Source organism: Acinonyx jubatus, chromosome B1, assembly GCF_027475565.1.
Source record: "Acinonyx jubatus isolate Ajub_Pintada_27869175 chromosome B1, VMU_Ajub_asm_v1.0, whole genome shotgun sequence".
NCBI classification, from domain to species: domain Eukaryota; kingdom Metazoa; phylum Chordata; class Mammalia; order Carnivora; family Felidae; genus Acinonyx; species Acinonyx jubatus.
Window position 1 is genome coordinate 67,701,015 of NC_069382.1, and position 19,872 is coordinate 67,720,886.

General features: G+C 38.8%; 1 protein-coding gene across 5 annotated transcripts in view; it reads right to left on the minus strand.

Annotated features, from left to right (window-relative positions):
• RXFP1 (relaxin family peptide receptor 1) overlaps nucleotides 1–19,872 on the minus strand; it is a 139,165-nt gene that overhangs the window by 104,799 nt on the left and 14,494 nt on the right. The window contains exon 1 of one of the 5 annotated variants that reach the window (XM_027068103.2): nucleotides 11,653–11,985. The exons of the other annotated variants lie outside the window; for them this stretch is intronic. Coding sequence (XP_026923904.1) covers nucleotides 11,653–11,701 — 49 coding nt within the window. The 5' untranslated portion in view covers nucleotides 11,702–11,985. Of the gene's footprint in view, nucleotides 1–11,652; nucleotides 11,986–19,872 lie in introns of those variants that run through there. 5 annotated transcript variants of the gene reach the window in all.

The following is a 19,872-nucleotide window of genomic DNA, read 5'->3' on the forward strand; positions in this document are numbered from 1 at the left end:
TTTATTCCATATGACGTGGCATCATTCTTGCTTTCATTCCTCCACAACACACTGCCTTGTCAGGTTCCATTCTTCTTGATCACTACCACATTCACTCCTCAGTTATCTGTTCAGGTATTCATTATAGCTGTACCATAAGCAAAATGTGGAGGGGATTTAATCAGGACAAACCATTTGGCCTTGACCTATCTGTTCACATCTTAAGTTGATAATTCTAGCCTGTGTCTATTTGTATCCATCTTATACAACAGGCATTAAAGCTGTCATATGTTGTAAACTCCTAGAGAGAAGGGAATGAATCTGTTTAATTTCTTCATGCAGCTCCTCCTAGGTAATGACTACAATGGACCATGAGAATAATATTGAAGCCACTGTATATTACCAGCATAGAAACTTTGAAAAAGATGCCTAAGAGCCAGGAGCATGACAAAAAGATTTGTATAGATTTTTTGCCACTAAAGTGGATTTGATGGACAAATGATTTGCTCCATTATTTCAGGTCAACACTGGGGGTGAATGCTCAGTTGCTGAGAAAAGTTATGGGGTTTCAACAAATAAAAACAATCCCTCTTTCCAGGGAGCCTGCACTGTTGTGCTGTGGGCACTCAAGATCGGGGGTAAGGGCTGCAGGCAGAAGGGAAGAAACAAAAATCTAAATTTAACTTAGCTAAACTAGCCAGCTCTCCTGATTTTACCACCAAGAAGGAGGTTAAGTGGAGGTTAGGAGAATCGAACAGAAAGCATGACCGATGACGTCTTCTTGTCCAAGCTGGAAACGTGTGAGAAAGTAGAAACATTTATAAACCATGAAGCAGTTTTGCGGTGTCCAATAAATCAGCCACAACCAGGAGAGCAAATCTTCTGGACCATTGAAAATGAGTCAAACATTTCTAGCCTGCGCTGGGAAAAGCCTATTAAAATATCCAAAGGCTGGGGGTGAGCAGGAAGATGAGGGCAGAGGCTGAAAAGGAAAGACAAGGATCAGAGGTTTTGCGAGTGACCGAGGTAGTGGTGCCAGTTGTGTTCTGTCTCAGAAGCTAGTGCCTGATGTACCCAAGAGCTTAATCGGTTCTTTCCCTTAATTTATACCTGCACCATGGAACCTGGACAAAAGCTTTATCAAAACAGCTTTGTGTGGTAACTTACGTGATTTCTCTCAGATCCAGGCATGCACATTTCATGTCCATCAGCATGTTTTATCCTATAACATTTCAATTTCGAATCTATGAAGCAAGATTTATCTGCTTGAATGGCTACAACACAGGAACCTGTAGGATGATAATTCCCTTATACCGTGAGGATCAGATGGGGGCACCATCTTACTAAATGCTTCAAAAATGAGCCAGAATGTCCGTGAATGCAGGTAGCTGCAGAATGGATTGTGCATATGTGATCTGTCGAAAACCTGTTTAATAGGGAACTATCCTTCATGAAGGTCCTAACTCACGAGGGGGGATATTAAGGATAAGAGATGGGTAGAACTAAGAATTCTGGTTGCAAGATGTGCGGCCAAGAGACAAGAGTTTCCCTTTGTGTGTGTTTCTTTATGACGTATGGTGAGTCTGAGGAATAGAGAGAATGGTTAGGATGAAAAGGGAGAAATCAGGTGGTAGCGAGGGTGCAGAAGAGCTTGTTGATCAGAATTAGAAATCGATATCCGGGCCTCTTGGAAGTCAGGGAAGGAAATGCTGCTGATTCCACTTGGCACTAAGCAGCCTGAATGTGGGGGAGATGAAAAAGAGGAGAAACTGAGCATGCAGCAGGATCAAAGCCTGATGGAGGTGGGAAAGTGGCCAAGGAGACGTGTTCAGTGTCGGCATACCCACTTCATCTCAATGCAAAGCCTGCCTCCCCCCACAGGATAAAGAGGAAATCAGCCTGGCATGGTAACAGACAGCTTATTACCAGTGTGGGATGTATTTGCTACCAAATCATGAATCGTTAATGCCTTTGGGTAGCTTCGCACAGCAGTGAGGATGCGTTGCATTGCTTCTCTACGTGTCTCTGCCATCTCCTTGAAGTTGGGAGACGTGTGGCTACCATCTCAGGGAATTGTGTGTGTGTGCTGAGGCAGGGCAAGGGAGGAAGGAGCAAGTTAGGGTGACTCTATTCAGTATGAACACGGTCTCAAATGTATCTCCTTTCTCTGGGTACCAGCCTTGGCACAGGCAGAATGACAGAAGACACGGTATTCTTTTTTGGGGGAGAGGTGATGGGAGAGGTCAAGTGTGTAGGTATTTGGCAACCAAGCTATTTAGGGTTACCTGGAGAAAAGAAAGCATCTGTCTGAAACTAGAAGTGTCAGGAAGTGGGTCGCTTTCGTGGCTCAGTAGATTAAGTAGCTGACTCTTGATTTCAGCTCAGGTCACGATCTCACGGCTGTGAGTTCCAGCCTCGTGTCAAGCTTTGTGCTGACAGTGTGTAGATTCTCTCTCTCTCCCTCTCTCTCTGGCCCTCCCCTGCTGTTTTTTCTCTCTCTCTCTCCAAATAATTAAATAAACTTAAAAACAAAACAAAAAAAAGAAGTGTTGGGCAGATCCTGGTAGTTTACAAATTACTCCTGAGAAGTTGACAAAGTTTCTTCCACTGTGGCTTCACCTGACACCTGTATAGCAATCTTCAGCCTCAGGTTTCCTACAGCCTATCAAGACTCCTCCACCTTAGATGGAATGCCCCCAAGGGCCAGATTCAGGGCCCTTTCAGATGGAAAGGGCTGTATCTTTAAGGAAAATGTAGTTGTCTGAGGGATAGCATGGGGGTATGGACTGGAGAGGGAATAGAGATAATGAAAACATCCACTGGATCTTAATCACTTGGAGATTTATAAAAGCCCCTTTCGTTAAAGTTCCTCTGGGCCTGACTGCAAGCATGGACTTGGAGAAGTGTGATCAGACCCTTCTCTCCCTGCTCATTCTCTCACTGGCTGTGAGAATGATTTAAAATGTTTATCTACTAGGCAGGTATGTGAATAATGAGTATACTAAGCTTAGTGTATTGGCAAAATCTTAATCTTTAAGGCTAGGATTTGGGTGATAATAAATTTGTTTTAATAACATCATTGTAGGTTCTCTCTACTTTAAGGTGACATTCTACCCTTCTACATTTCCTGCCCTTCTTGCCCTACATATGAAATTGGAGGCCCATTTTTAAGAGTAAGTAAAGAATAATACAACTGGTGACAAAAGGGAACACAGCTATATGGCCTCAGTTTCTTGCTATGTAAAAAATGAGGGTGTTGTACTCTACAAGTTTTTGACTTTCCCCTGAACTCAAAAGTCTGATTTTATGAGACTTAAATTAAAAAAGTACTTGAGAGACAGAAGATGAAACTGTCTAACTAGATAGTAATTCACTAAAGATTCAGACGCTGGAAACAGAAAAAAACTTACTATTTTTCTTTAAATATATTAGATAAGAATTAAGAGAAATGATTAGGGGACAGCAGTGTAATTAGATGTTTTAATCAATTAATTAGCTCATATAATTGGATGGCCTTTCAGTTCAAGTGCATATTCAATCCTCTAATAAAAACAAAAAAAATTTTAAATGTTAGTTGCCTTTTAAGAAGGGTGAATCTTGGGGCGCATGAGTGGCTCAGTCGGTGAAGCGTCCAACTTCTCCTCAGGACATGATCTCTCAGTCTGTGGGTTTGAGCCTCGTGTTGGGCTCTGTGCTGACAGATCAGAGCCTGGAGCTTGCTTAGGATTCTGTGTCTCCCTGTCTCTTGGCCCCTCCCATGCTCATGCTCTGTGTCTGTCTCTCAATAATAAATAAACATTAAAAAAAATTAAAAAAAAAAAGAAGGGTGAATCTTACTATTAAAGACTGTATCAGATTGTCTGCGTTCCTTTTTGTAGCTAATCATGTGGTGACATTTTGGTTCAACAGAGCACCTTGACCAAAGGTGGACCTGGAGTTGAGTTTGGAGACAGGGGCTCAGGCCAGAGAGCTGTGTGTGTGTGTGTGTGTGTGTGTGTGTGTGTGTGTGTGTGTTAAATGTTTATTTATTTGGGGGAGAGAAAGAGAGAGAGAGAGAGAGAGCGAGAGAGAGAGAGAGCTCTTGCATGAGTGGGAGAGGGGCAGAGAGACAGGAGAGAATCCCAAGCAGGCTCTATGCTATCAGAGCAGAGCCTGATGCAGGGCTTGATCCCACGACCCTGGGAATATGACCTGAGAGGAACAAAGAGTTCGATGACCGACTGAGCCCCCAGGTGCTCCTATGTTGTTCTTCACTATGGAGAACTTGAGTTCCGGAGACAATATCAGGGAGGGGTGACAGGTTGAGGAGGAATGATGGAGCGAGAGAGGTGGAGAGAGGAACTGGTGTAGTTATCAGAGGCAAAGCCTAGAGCACCCAGTGCAACGGCCCTGAGAGTCCTCCTCACAAAGGATAATCCTTGGAGGTTTTTTTTCTTTTTTTCTTTTTTTTGAGAGTATTGATTATTTAAAAAAAAAGATATATTCATTATTATGGGGGATTTAAGAAATAAGGTGACCCTAGTAAATTGAGGTAATATTGAAATAATTATAAAATGAATCTACTTAGCAAAAAAAAAAAAATCAAACAAATTACTATAAACTACAACTATTTAGCAGGAAAGTATCAGTTTCTAACACAAGTAACAGGAGACCTCACTTTATACTATGCTTTTTTTTTTAACTTGACTTCTAGCTTTGCTGTAACAGAGAACAAAACCTAAATTTGAAATATACATGACGTGCCAGCCCCTGCTTATCTTCAAAGAAGGACAAAGCTTTTGGTTGTTCTGATCAGGGTGATGGGTGAAGGTGCAAAAAGGATGAGAGAGTATTGGATGACTATGTACAAGAAGTAGAGCTACTGAGGTTGTGGGGATATTGAGGGGAGAATATATCCAGGAGGATGGGGAGGTAAACTGACATAGGAATGGAGTAAATATTTATTGGTACTTCTAATGTGTATAGTTCCATGTCATGAGATACAAACAAAAGGGCTTTCTAAGAAAAATCCTAAGATCAATACAAGTGGAGTCTAATTTTCTATTCATTCAAATTATTTACTTGTGTATCCTAATTCCTCAGTTGGGGGACACTGAGAGATATTTGTAGAGCAGATGGCACCAGCTCATAGGAGAGCCATAAACAATGGGCATGGATTTCTTCAACTTCCCTGGGATGGGGAAGGCCTCACCTGGGGATGTGCAACCTGGTGTTGTTTGGATTTACTAGTTTTATGACTCTGGGATGGTCAATAGTTCTTTTTTGCTTAATCTCTGAAATGGAGAAATATCTGATTTGCCTGTAGGCCAATGGGCTAGATTAGAGGATCTGTTAAAATTCCCCTTTAATTCTCAGATATTATGGTATTAGAAAATATTAGAACTGAATCATGTTTTGCTAGCATAGGCTTTTCAGGGGACAGGCTTGGAATTAAATCTCTTTTGCAACAATTACTAGGGAATGGTGCCAGGCATACTACTTAATATTTCTCATTTTCTGTTTCTTCTTTTGCTAAATGAAAATATCTCTTTGTGTTTTTATAGGGGTAAAATCAGATAATGTTTATAAAGCACTTAGTACATCGTTCGTGGTTCATGGGAAATTCTCAATAAGTGGTAAATATAAAAACAACCACATCTATAACCACAATCATAGTCCTTGAAATCAAATGGTATGAATGCTTATAGTTTTTCAGACAAAACAAAGAACAAAAAAACACACCTAACTAGAATACCCAATTCCAAGCATTTCACTTTGCAAACAAGTTTGTCCTAATGTGCGAAATTATGCTTGCAAAACTATTTAGTTTTGTTCACAAATATTTAGTTCACAAATATAATCATGTCTTTCCTTGATGCAGATTATGATGATGTATTTGCACAGATCTATTAATTTTCTTCCTATTCGAAACTTAAAAATATTATTCCACACTCACAGCAAGAACAATAAAAAATTATTAGTAACCTTCAAAAACATAGGGCGGCATAATAGATACTTCTGTAGTGTGCACATTGGAAAGTTTATTCTCTCATCTTTTGGATATGGGTAAATATGCCAGTATTCTCTTTTTTTTTTCAACGTTTTTTATTTATTTTTGGGACAGAGAGAGACAGAGCATGAACGGGGGAGGGGCAGAGAGAGAGGGAGACACAGAATCGGAAACAGGCTCCAGGCTCCGAGCCATCAGCCCAGAGCCCGACGCAGGGCTCGAACTCACAGACGCGAGATCGTGACCTGGCTCAAGTCAGACGCTTACCCAACTGCGCCACCCAGGCGCCCCTCTCTTTTTTTTTTATATACTAATGGTCGGTTCTGGGAAAACCCTTTCCTTTCTTCTTCTGAATGGTTTGAGAAAAAAATATTAGAAGTTACGCCTGTCGTAGGACTTAAGGCAAGGCTCAGATGGTCTTGTAAGTATCCATTCGGAATTGAAAAGTGAGGACGTGGTGCATCTAAGTGGCTTAGTCGGTTGAATGTCCGACTTTGGCTCAGGTCATGATCTCACGGTCTGTGAGTTCGAGCCCCATGTCGGGCTCTGTGCTGACAGCTTGGAGCCTAGAGCCTGCTTCAGATTCTGTGTCTCCCTCTCTCTCTCTGCATCACACTTTGTCTCTCTCTCCCTCTCAAAAATAAATAAACATTTAAAAAAGTTAAAAAAAAAAAAAAAAAAGAAAATGAGGACGTTCCCAGCTATGCCAGCTCTTGGCAAAATACTTCAGTGGATCAAGTTTATGTTTGGGCCTCTTCTATTTCCTATTTCCTCACTTGTTCTCCGTCTATCCAAAGTATTGAGTGAAATGATTGTTTTTGTTTAATGATACTGGTTAAGTAATAAGTAAAGCATTTGCTGATAAGGACTTAAGATACAATTCTTCCTGGGGATTGTTTTTTAACTTTTAATTTCAAAATATTATGGACTCAAAAGAAGTTGCAAAAATAGCACAGAGAAGTCCTATATACCCTTCGCCCAGTTTCCCCAATGGTAAAATCTTGTATAATCAGAGTACATTATCGAACTAATAAATCAACACTGGCATAATACAACTAACTAGACTATACACAGAGGAATTTTTATTATTTATTATTATTATTTTTTTAACGTTTATTTATTTTTGAGAAGAGAGAGACAGAGCATGCATGGGGGAGGAGAGAGAAAGAGGGAGACACAGAATCTGAAACAGCTCCAGGCTCTGAGTTGTCAGTACAGAGGCCGACGCGGGGCTCGAACTCACGGACTGGGAGATCACAACCTGAGCCGTAGTCAGACGCTTAACCAACTGAGCCACCCAGGCGCCCCAAGACAGAGGAATTTTTAAAGAATTAGAAATTCTCAAGGGTCAAAGAAAACCTTTTCTGTATCTAAATGTTGCCCCTGTCTGTGTGCACCTAGGTTTTTGCCCCTGTCTCACTGTTTGGGAATCCTAGATTAACTTTCTGTCTTCTCCACTCTACCCCTTCAGAGCAGGGATTATGCTTTAGTCACCCCTTAGTCTTATTGCTTATTAAGGTCATTGGCATTCAAAAAGTATTTTTGGTTAACAAGGTGACTAATAATTGCTTATACACATTATCTCTCAGAATGTTCATGGTCTAGGGGAAAGAGTATAGACTTGAAAAACATTCAAATCCTGGTATTTATTAGCTTGAGTCTTGTGACAAGGTACTGAATGTCCTTGGGTCTTGCCTTCCTCACGTATTTCATTACATCTACATAATAGAGTTGTTGTAAAATTCAAGGAGGTAATTTATGTAAAAAAGAAGCAAACATAAGGGCTTGGGATGTGGTTAGGGTAAAATATTTTATTGCCATTTTATAAACTAAGGGTCAATGATTTTATTGCCATTTTACAAACTAAGGCTCAGGGAAGGTCAGTCATTGCTAGAAATCTTAGAGCGGATACATAAAGTGCTGCTAAGCACCTTAGACCAGCAGCCTTCCATGATAGCACATTGTCTTTTCCAGGCCACTGGAAGAGTAGATTAAAAAAACAAACAAAGAAAGAAACAAACAAACAACAACCACCACAGGGAAGTTACAGAGATTTAAGATTTTGTCCTTATGTAGTTGTTGACTTCTTTTGCTAAGTGCATAGGAAACCCTCTCTTAGTGGAGCTGGATGATGAGATAAACTAGAAGGTCAATCATGGGTGTGGGGTGCTATTTTAGAGGTCCCTGCCAAATGCCCGTTCACCCTCCCCATTCCGTTGACACCCTATAGTGAGGAATGTTGCTTGCCAAACTGCATCAGATGTTTATATCCTCATCCCTTGCTGAAGGCATGGAGGGATGAGAAATTGGAGCCCTTAAGTATTCACAGTACATTGTCAAAATTTGTTTTTAAATCACAAATTAAACTTAATTTTTTAAATCACAAAATAAACTTAAATTTAAAAAGTTGGAGGGGGGTGCCTGGGTGGCTCAGTCAGTTAAGTGTCTGACTTCGACTCAGGTCTTGATCTCATGGCTTGTGAGTTCAAGCCCCATGTTGAGCTCTGTGCCGACAACTCAGAGCCTGGAGCCTGCTTCAGATTCTGTGTGTGTGTGTGTGTGTGTGTGTGTGTGTGTGTGTGTGTCTCTCTGCCCCTCCCCTACTCACGTTCTGTCTCTCAAAAATAAATAAACATTTTTAAAAAGTTGGAGGGTTTTGACATCATCATCATCATCTACTTTTATTTTCTGCTCATAAATAATTTTTTTTAACAAAAGAGAATATGTAAACACGGACATTTTTTACTAACCTGAATTGGCTGGAAACACATTAGCCAAAGTTGCTTTTCAACTTGCTCTGATCACCTTTTTTTTTTTTAAAGTTTATTTATTATTTATTTTGAGAGAGAGGGTGCACAGGAGGGGCAGAGAGAGAGAGGAAGAGAGACAGAGAATCCCAAGTAGGCTCCACACTGTCAATACAGAGGCCAAAGTGGGGCTCAAAGTCATGAAACATGAGATTATGACCTGAGCCAAATCAAGAGCTGGACACTTAACAGACTGAGCCACTCAGGCACCCCTGCTCTCAACACCTTTTACATACCCTTGAATTCCTCATATTAGAATGTCTAATTCTAATTGGAAGTATCTTTTTGGCCTATTTAATCTATTCATTTCATTGAAATGGAATAGGAGATGGTAAAATATGTTATTGATTTATGAGGCTGTTGGCTACAAATGTCAAAAACTCAGGTAGCTTAAATACTTGGATTACAGTGAGAAACATTCCATTTTTGGTGGTGGTTTGCAATTTGTTTTTTGGTCCTCTAATTAATAAAATGGGTAATGGGTCTTAAATGTAGGAACTGAAACCATGAAACTTCTGGGAGAAGACATAGAACAAAGCTCTTTGACATGGATTTTGGTAGTGATTTTTTGGATATGGCACCTGAGACACAAGCAACACAATACAAAATAAACCAGTGGGACTGCCGCAAACTAACACGCTTCTGCACACCAAAGAAAACCATCAAAGAAGTGAAAAGAAAACATACAGAAAAATATTTGCAAATCATATATGTGATTGGGGTTAATATCCAAAAACATAAAAAGAACCCATGCAATTCAGTGGCAAAAAACAAAATAACCCAATTAAAAGATGGACAAAGGACCTGAATAGATGTTTCTCCAAAGAAGACATATTTCAACAGGGCCAACAGGTGCATGAAAAGATGCTCAACATCACCAGTCATGCACAAGGAAAAGGTAAATCAAAACCACAATAAGATATCAGCTCACACTTTTTAGAATGGCTATCATTAAAAGGACAAGGGTAAGAAAGCTGGCATGGATGTGGAGGAAAGGGAACCCTTGCACACTGTTGATAGAATTGGAACTGGAAATTGGTATACTCACTAAAGAAGGACCCTCAAAATGTTAAAAATACAACTACCATATGACCCAGCAATTGCACTTCTGGGAGTATATCCAAAGGTAATAAAAACACTAACTCAAAAAAAGATACATACTCCTGTATTCATAGCAGCATTACTTACAATAGTCAAGACATGAAAACAAGCTAAATGTCCGTCAGTAAATGAGAGAATAAAGAAGTTGTGGCCTATATATGCAATGGAGTAGTATTCAGTGATTAAAAACAACAACAAGAAAATTTTACCATTTGCAAAACATGGATGGACCTTGAACGCATTATGCTAAGTGAAATAAGGTAGACAGAGAAAGACAAATACTGTATGATCTCACTTATATCTGGAATCTCTACAACAAAAGGAAAGTCTCAAAACTCATGGAAAAAGAGATAAAATTTGTGGTTTCCAGAAATAATGGTGGGAGGTGGAGGAAGGTGCTGTATGATGTACAGGACAATTGTTAAAAGAGTAAATCCTAAGAGTTCTCATCACAAGGAAACAATTTTTACCCATATTTCTTTTCTTCTTTCTTTTCTTTTATTTATTTATATAAGATGGATGTTAGCTGAACCTATGGTGTCATCATTTCACAATATATATAAATCAAACCATCGTTCTGTAGGACTTAAACTTACACAGAGATGTATGTAAGGTATTTCTCAACAAAACTGGAATGAAAAATGGAGTACCAGCTACCAAGATTAGAGATAGAGAGAGCAAAGAAATAGGATGCTTTTCCAGGATTCTGAACTGTTTCCTTGGTTTCAATGCCATCTCCCACCCTCTGACCATTAAAAGTAAGGTATACCAGAGACCAAGAGAGGAAAGGAAAAAAAAAATCACTTTGATGCAGTACAGGCCATCGGAACTGGGAAAGTTAGGATTGAAATTTACTTGGAGATATTCTCAACAGAATATCTCAGTGAAAACCACCTTCTGTAAACTTTGAAGACATGGAGGAGTGTAAACATGCGTGTGAATTCTAAATGTGTTAAAGTTTGTCATTCCCAGCATCATAAGGTGTTAAAGACACCCAGAAAGTTTTCTTTCTTGATTTCCTTGGACTGTCTCATAATTTAGTACCTAAGAGACATAAACATTTTATTTCTACTTACAGAATATAATTTAAAGAGGGTGTAATGCAGAATGCCTCTCCTTTGATTAAAAAAAATTTTTTTTCCTGAAAAATAAACTACACCATCCATGGAGAAAGCAAAAATTGTCATAGTAACAAAAGTAAAAATGCCCATCTGGGCTCCTGGTGTGTCTGTGCCTTTCACTGCTTTGTGCTTTTCCTTTTTTTTTTTTTTTTTCCCAAGGCATAGCAAGAGATCTTGTTGAATAAAAAAGATTTTATGAATGCATTTCTCAGTGAGAAGGCACACCTGTGATATCAAATCACAAAGGACCGGGACCACAAAGTGTTAAAACTACACAGAAAGCTGAATACACGTAAAGTCTTTCCCAGAATATTTCAATGGGCATCTTACTTGAACACGATCTCTTTAAGGACTGCTTCTCTTGAAACATTATAAAATTACTTATAAAATAATTATTGCTTAAACAAATTGGTTTTTATGAAGCATAGGTTTGTATGTCACGTTAATCTTGCTCAACTATTGAGTCTGCCAGGATAGTCCAGTTTCTAATATAAATACCAGAAATGACTTAAGAATAATACTGAAGTGAGATTACAATTTTATCAGAAAAAAAAATTATCTCAAAAGCATAAACGTAAGTAATAAACATTTGTAATTGTGATTAGTTCATACAATATTATTAAGGTATATAAAATTAAATACTGAGCATACTTACAATATTTACCCAAAATTAAGATGTAGAAGAAGACAGGACCAGATGTCATTTCCTTCTTTCTGAGCAACTGATTAATAAAAGTGAATACAATTTGGTCTTGGTTTCTGAGTCGCACACAGCTCACGGTGGTTGTGTGCTATTTCTGTCTGCAATCTTAGCAGCTACAAAGCAGTTCACCCTCCTTCTTCTCTCATTTCCTCTCCCTCTCTTTCCATTCCCTTTTCTTTTCTTTCTTCCTTTCTGTTTCTCAGAATCTCTCCTCCCACCCTCCTTTGCAAAAAGTCTTAATATCCTTCTTTACACCCTCTCCACACACACCCCCCAGCAGACGTGCGCGCGTGCGCACGCACACACGCGCGCACACACACACATACACACACACGCACACAAAAGAGGGAACACAAAGCTGAGCAGTGAGCAAAAGTTTCAGACAGAGAACATACAAGCTCTTCTTGACTCTAAACATCTTGTTTCTATGTCCTGCCGCAGTGTACAAATGAGAGTGTGTGTGAACTGACAAATGTCTGAGCTGATCAAAGTCACACTACTAGAAAGAAACTGAGCTAGAGATACATTACAAATGAAAACTATTTTTTCTCCTCAGTGACTTGGGACTAGGAAAAGAACAGAACTACACGGGGCAAAATGCCTTTGTGGAATTAACTATAAGGCAAGGATTAAAATGTAACTGTAGCATTCTTTTGTGATCTGAGTTTAGGCATTTGAATGATAGGATATTGTTTATAGGAAAATACAAAGGAATAAAAAACAAATCTTAAATTTTCTTGAGCCCATGAATTTGACTGCAGTGGAGAGAGCACGACAAGTCATTGGTTGTGGAGTAAAGCCTTCCTGGGTTTGAATCATGGTCTGATTCCAACAAACTATAGTTGTGTAGTTGCTTGCTCTTGGCTGACCTTTGGTTTTCTGGAGGAAAATATCTGGAGGAAAAAGGCAAGGTGGCTGGGATGATCAGCATAGTGCATACTGAATATCTGGCATAGGTTCTAGGGCATAGTAGGTGGTTACCAAATGGCAGCCATTCATATGATGATGACTTGTATAAGTAGGAAAAAAAAGGAAAGGAAAACAAGGAAAAACATTTCCATGCAGTGCTTTCTTCTTTTAACCAGGCTATATCATTCTTATTTTTCAGTTTGCTAATTTATTGCTAAAGCAATGGGCAGCACCTTGCCATGAGAAATTTGCTCATGAGGTTAATGCCTCCTAATCTCTCTACATATAGACTCTATGTAAGTTACACATCACGATATCATTTATTTCATCACAGGAAGCCCTTTTTTCTTTCTTTCTTTCTTTCTTTCTTTCTTTTTTTCTTTCTCTTTCTTTTTTTCAGGAAGCTTATTTCTAAAATGTGGCTAAAAGTTTATATTAACACTACTTTTCTTTTTTCCTGTAGAAGTAATTAATACCATGAAAGGAGAAATGAGGTATAGGAATCTTTATAAGTCCTTTATTTATCAGATTTATTCAATGAAGACACTGTTATTTTAATAGAAATGTTTATGGTTAACTGAATTTGAATGCTCATTTAATGATCAGTAAGTGTTCATTCAGTGTTTATTCTTTATAATAATACTTGAAATGACTTAAGTGATTAACGATTTTTTATTTATTTTAGAAACAGTGTTTCCTAGAATGATGCTAAGGGGCATATTAGGGCAATATCTGAAGGGAAGCCCATAGGAAGCTTCTCAACAGTAAAGCTGAGGCACTTGCTTTGGGAATCTTCCAGCAGAAAGTCGTTTTCAAAGTAATCCTGATGTTATTTTGTTAGCTTTGAGCATTTTGTCTGAGCTGATGATACAATTAGTGGGCCAGTAGTCAGGAAGTACTTTTAACAATATATACATGCATTGTATTTTTAATCTCAAATTATCCATGCTAAACTTCAAAATAATTTCTCATTTCACTAAGATTGTAGTATATTTTACTAAAATGGATATTTATCTGGAGGAACAATTTAAGACTTTTTTTTTTAAATAGAATATCACTTCTTTCTTATTTTAAGCCAATACAACGAATCTGGAGTATTAGTTTCATAGAGGTATATTGGTGGAAAAAACCCAGGTGTGAAAAAAAAGTACCCTTACCATACAGTGCAGCAGGACTATTGGGATTTTGGACCAGAAAATTATTGTGAGGTGCTATCCTTTGCATTGTAGAATATTCAGCAGCATCCCTGTCCTCTACCCACTAGATGTCAATAGCACTCTCTAGTTGGGACAATTAAACACGTCTCCAAACTTATACAAATGTTCCCTGGGGGGCAAACTTGCTCCTGGTTGACAACAACTGCATTGTAGACAAAGCCTTGCCTGAACAATGTTTAACTATTGATTTTTACTTAATAATTAAAGTAGAATTCTTCTCACTTAAACTTCTAATTAAAATGTATTTTCTTCTTTTGTTGTTCTGCAATTTAAAGACATACATTAAAGAGTTTTAAAAAGAGATGGTGTATGTTCCTAGCCTTCTCTTCCTGCTCATATTGTTCAATTCCAAGCTTACATTATGGGTCTGATAGGATCTGTGACGTCATTCCCTCTGTTTGGCTGAGTATTTACTTCATGGTTTTCCAAATCAGATTTGGTGGCGATTCAGGCTAACAGTTAACACCCTTTCTTACCTTGGAGTCTCTTTTAAAATCTTATTGAGACTCTGAATAATCACAAAACTTTATATTTGAAAATTACTTCTCAGAACAACCTAGAGTCAAGCCAGATAAGCATTATCAACCTGTGTGCACTGTATAGATTCAAATTTCTAATCTGTGGTTTTTCCTTCCCACTACCACTGAACTATTCTAGTACATTTTTAGCATCATATTTTAAAATTTGTAATGATACTCAAAGGTTTTTTGTCTATGTGTCTCAACCTATTTGCCACCATCATTTCCAACAGTAGAAAGAACCATTTTGCTTAATGTGTTTTTTAATTTTTTTTTAAAGTTTACTTATTTATTTTTGAAAGAGAGTGAGAACCAGCGGGCGAGGAGCAGAGAGAGAGAGGGGAACACAGTATCCGAAGTGGGCTCTGGGCTGGTAATAGAGAGTCGGTTGCGGGGCTCAAACTCATGAACCATGAGATCATGACCTGAGCCGAAGTTGGACACTTAGCCAATTGAGCCACTCAGGCTCCCCTAAATGTTTGTTTGATTGCAGACCTGGGAAAGTCTCAATGAAAGAGATTGGTAAGATCTCAATCAGAGCCTCATGATTCAAAGATATTCGGGCAATAGTAAACCAACTCTTGAATCAAGACTATGTGCGATCCCGGAGCTAAAATGCATGCTGTCAAATGCATGGATCCCATGGATCCATTCCTAATTGACAGCTGTCAACCAGGCAATACTCTTGAGATACTCATCATTTCTAAGTCATACCAAGGCAATTTTAGCTATCTCAATTTAGCATTAATTACACAATTCTGAAATGAAATGACTTCTGGAGAATGATATGAAGTAAGATGTGCACTGGGACAGAGCAATGAAGAGGTACAGGTATTTCAAGAGACATTTTATACGGAATCTAAACAATTTCACTCTAGACGGAAGCTATTATGTCATTTTAGCAGAAAATCAACCATTAAATGTAAACCAAATCCCATGTGGATTCGTGTGTTGCCTTGATGGTTATAATAGGGGTGTGACAGAATTGAGTAATCCTCTGTGAAACCGATGGTGTGAAGATGGCGAGGACATGGTTAAGAAGCCCAACACCATCTATCCATGTATCTATCTGTTTGTCTATCTATCAATCATCACCTTATGCAGTAGATATCAGTTGATGGTTTTTGTTAAGTGAAAATTATGTACATAATTTAGTATCACTAACTTTGCCTTAGTTTCCTCAAACCATTGTAATTGATGACCTTCAAGTTTCAGGCTCCTTGTATCAAGATTGAGCCTACCTAGTTCAAGACCAACAGTATAAAAGGAGAAATAAAGTCTGTTGCTTGAGCCAGTAGATGGGGTCTGGAAACTAAACCTGCTGGTTCATATCTAGCAGCCTGCATGCTCTCTGAGCAGCCATCTCTGTCCCTTCTTCTGCACATGCCCATTGTTCCTGCTCAATCGTGATAAGCTTCAGCTGCTTCAGGTTCCTAGCTGGAGCTTCGGCATCCATGCTGCCTTGCCTCTAACCCCAGCTCACTTGCCTATGATTTAGCTTGTTCTTCACTCCATGGGGTTGACCCTACAGGAGATTTACTGCTCTTAGCCCTAGCTTCCTAATCCCAGTGTTCTCCCTTTAATGCACTGCCAGTCTGCTGCTGATGCCTCTGCATGGCTCACCCAAGACTGCCTGATCTATGCAAGGGGCATCTTCTACATGCTGGAAGAAAACATAAATCAGAAAAGTAAAGATGGCTTGTTCCAGTAGTGTCAGTAGAGGATGGCAAGTTACGCTCCCAGTTTTGCCACTGATTAGACATGTAACCTCTGATAAGTCACTTAAATGCCCTGGTCCTCTGTTGTGTCACCTGTGAAATCAATAGTTGATCTTTCATTTATTTATTTTGTTAAAGATTTATTTATTTAAGTAATTTATTTATTAAGTAATCTCTACACCCAACATGGGGCTTAAACTCACAATCCCCAGATCAAGAGTCACACGCTCTACTGATGGAGACAGCCAGGCATCCCAACAATTGATCTTTTAGAGGAATTATAACTCTGTAATTTTATGAAATGTAATAATCTGCTTCAGAAAAAATGATAAATTGGGGCGCCTGGGTGGCTCAGTTGGTTAAGCATCCGGCTTTGGCTCAGGTCATGATCCCGGGGTTTGTGGGTTTGAGCCCTGCATCGGCTCTGTGCTGACAGCTCAGAGCCTGGAGCCTGCTTCAGATTCTGTGTCTCCCTCTCTCTCTCTGCACCTCCCCCATGCGCTTTCTCTCTCTCTTCAAAAATAAATAAACATTAAAAAAATTTAAAAAAAGAAAAAAATAAATTATTATGGAGACAGAATTCATACATATGAATTACCTAAAATATATTTTTACCAGATTTTTCAACAAATGTAAATTGTTGCCATGAGTATAGTGTTGTAAAGAAGGTATGAGAAGGTGTCAAGGAGGCTGGTACAGACAACTAGGTGGGGTCAATTATGGATGATCCTTTAGGGAAGAAAATCTGTGTAGTGAATATGGAAGACAAAGAAAGTCATGGGCTGACAGGGAGTCATAGAAACAACATTTTACTTCAAAAACAAGTGCGTGTAAACATGTGCAAACAGCAGATCCAGATGGGTCTAGGCCAAAATATAACCAAGAAATGCTATTGTAAAGTTATGGAGTAATTAATCACTTGTTGGAAAGTGTCAGACATGAGGTTGACTAGATAACAAAAAGTAGGATATAAAAGTTGATATCAATTTCTGAGCAGTAAATTGATATAATAAAAAAAAAAGACTAATAAAGACGACTAGTCTCATGACCGTGTGATGCAAAAGATGAGAAAGAACAGACTTTAGCTACGGAGACGAGGCTGTTGTGTAACAGATGTAAGTCAGCTATTCGGGTTTGGTGTCACTGCAAAGGCTGCAAACACCAGCCGCTGCCAGAAAGAAAACTGTTCTAATTATGGTTGATTATGAACAGACTTTGACTATTTGTTTACCTATCTATTTTGTTCAGACTTTGACTTTACATGAGGGATGTCCAATGGAAGTAAAAAATGAGCCACGTGTGCAATTCAAAATTTTCTAGTAGCCACATTAAGAAAGCAAAAGGGAATAGGTAAAATTAATTTTAATAATACATTTTATTTAACTCAATATATCCACTATATTACCACATCAACGTGGAATCAGTATGAGAATTATTAACGGGTATTTAAGTCCTTTTTTAAATTTTTACTATCTTTGAAATCTGGTATATGTGTGTTACACACAAAGCACATCTCAGTTTGGGCTAGCCACATTTCAAGTACTCAGGAACCATGTGTGGTTAGTGGCTATCATATTGGACAGTACAGCTCTAGAGGAGGACACAAGAGGTTTTCTTTAAGATCCCATCAGAAGTTTTTAGATCTTAAGAGCAAATAAAAATAATCATTTTATAAGTAAGTAGAATTTTAACAAAAACAATGGGAACAACATAAGGTTACCAACCAGTTTTATCAAGTAAAAAAATTAACAACAGCAACAAAAGCGTTACTTCCCATTTTTTGGCCATCATTTTATGAATCTGAGGACGTTTGGTTACTGCACAATTAGGGAAAATACAATGTTCAAACACAAAACAGTCCTTTAAACTAAACACAATCAGCTTCATAAAACATGATGACATTGTATTTATTTTTCTTGTTTCATTGCAAATCAGTAACGACTTCTCCAGATCCTATCTGTGGACCATAATTTAGGAACTACTGATCTAGTCTAGGCTCAGAATCTGTTTGGTAGCTCAAGTCCTTTAAAACCCTGGTAGACTGCTAGTGCCTTTGATTTTGGGGCACTCAGCAGTTAACCAAAGTTTTTAGAGTCTGGATCAATCAATCTAGGGGCTGCCTTTGTAGGTCTTCCTTTTAGTATGTGCTGGAGTTCCTAACCCTGTTTTAGTGGCAGCTAACTTGGCTTCTGCTTCAAAGCAAGGAGAATAATATATGGGTCCATGTGGCAGAGCTAATCTTTCATCTAATGCCAGGATAGATTCTAGTGATTGGTGCTTAATGAAGGGAGGTATTGTTACCCCTGTAACTCAGAGGTGATCCTGTGGGGCATTTTGGAGAAAGGTTGGGAAGCCAGGGTTTCCTTATTTCTTTGGCTCCTTCTAAGTATTCCTCTTCCTAGTCTGGACCTTAATTTTTGATTTGGGTATGTAATTGGACTTTTACAGTGCTGTAAAGAAAGCATCATCTGACCTAAAAGTGATCTTTGTAGAAAAGGCCTTTCTTACTTTTTTTCTTCTTTTTTCCTAAAGGCCTCTCAGTCAATATCCACTAGATTATGCTGTTATAAAATACAACCACAAAAATATTAGTTGCTCAAATCAACAGAAATTTGTTTCTCACTCTACATGACCATCATGGGTCAGTAGGAGGCTCTGGTCATTATGGTCTCTCAGGTATCAGGCTAATGGAGGTTTCATAATGACACATGCATCCATGATCATCAGGGCAGGAAGAAGGTAACACAGTAAATTGCACACTGGCTTTTAAAGATTCTACCTGAAAGTGATATACATCATATCTGCTCACATTTCATTGGCCTAATTTCAGAATGATAAGGGAAGGTACAATTCAGCCATGTGCCTGGAAGAAGAGGAACAGAAATATTTTGATGAACAGCACTAATGACAGCTTCAATCTGCTTTTCTGAATACCGGTAAGCATAATACACTAATCTCTTTTCTAAGGCAGACATTCCAGAAGTCAAATCTAGTCACAATATCAAGCCCACAGATCAGGATCTCTGAATGACATATAAAATGGGTACTTCTGACATGATATCTATCTGTGGCTTCTCTTGACTAATCATATACGAACTAAAAAGACACACTATCCTCCCCCAATATGCAGTGGTGGAACAGGGACAAGATAATCACAATGAATATTCTTACTAGAAAGCAGAAGTTGAGGAGAAACCCTATAGGTAGTTGTGGGTAGCAATTTTGAAATTCTGCTGGGCAGATGAGGTGAGGCTCCTTACCCTGAGGATGGGGAATGTTTGTTAATTGGCTGAGTCTACTCCCTGGAAGGGGCTCCCCTGTCCATTGTTCACTGTGGCCCTCGGTCTGCACACTGGAGGGTCCTTCCTTTGTATTATATGATTTTCCATGTTGAAGAATATGTTCTTCCACATTAGAGTTGGGGGCTGAACAGAATACACAGCTTCCTTTTTTTTTTAAATTTTTTTAATGTTTATTTTTGAGAGAGAGAGAGAGACCGAGTGAGCGAGCAGGGGAGGGGCAGAGAGAGAGGGAGACGCAGATTCTGAAGCAGGCTCCAGGTTCTGAGCTGTCAGCACAGAGCCCAACATGGGCTTGAACCCATGAACCATGAGCCAAAGTCTGATGCTTAACCAACTGAGCCACCCAGGTGCCCCTATACATCTTCTTTTTTCCTTTCATATGGTTGGGTATCCAAGGTTGTTTCATAAATAGAACAATCACCATTTTTGCTTTTAAGCTGAGGTTGATAGTCTTTGTAGTAGTACATCTCTCTTAAGGACTTAGTTGTGTTCTTATTTATTTGATTCC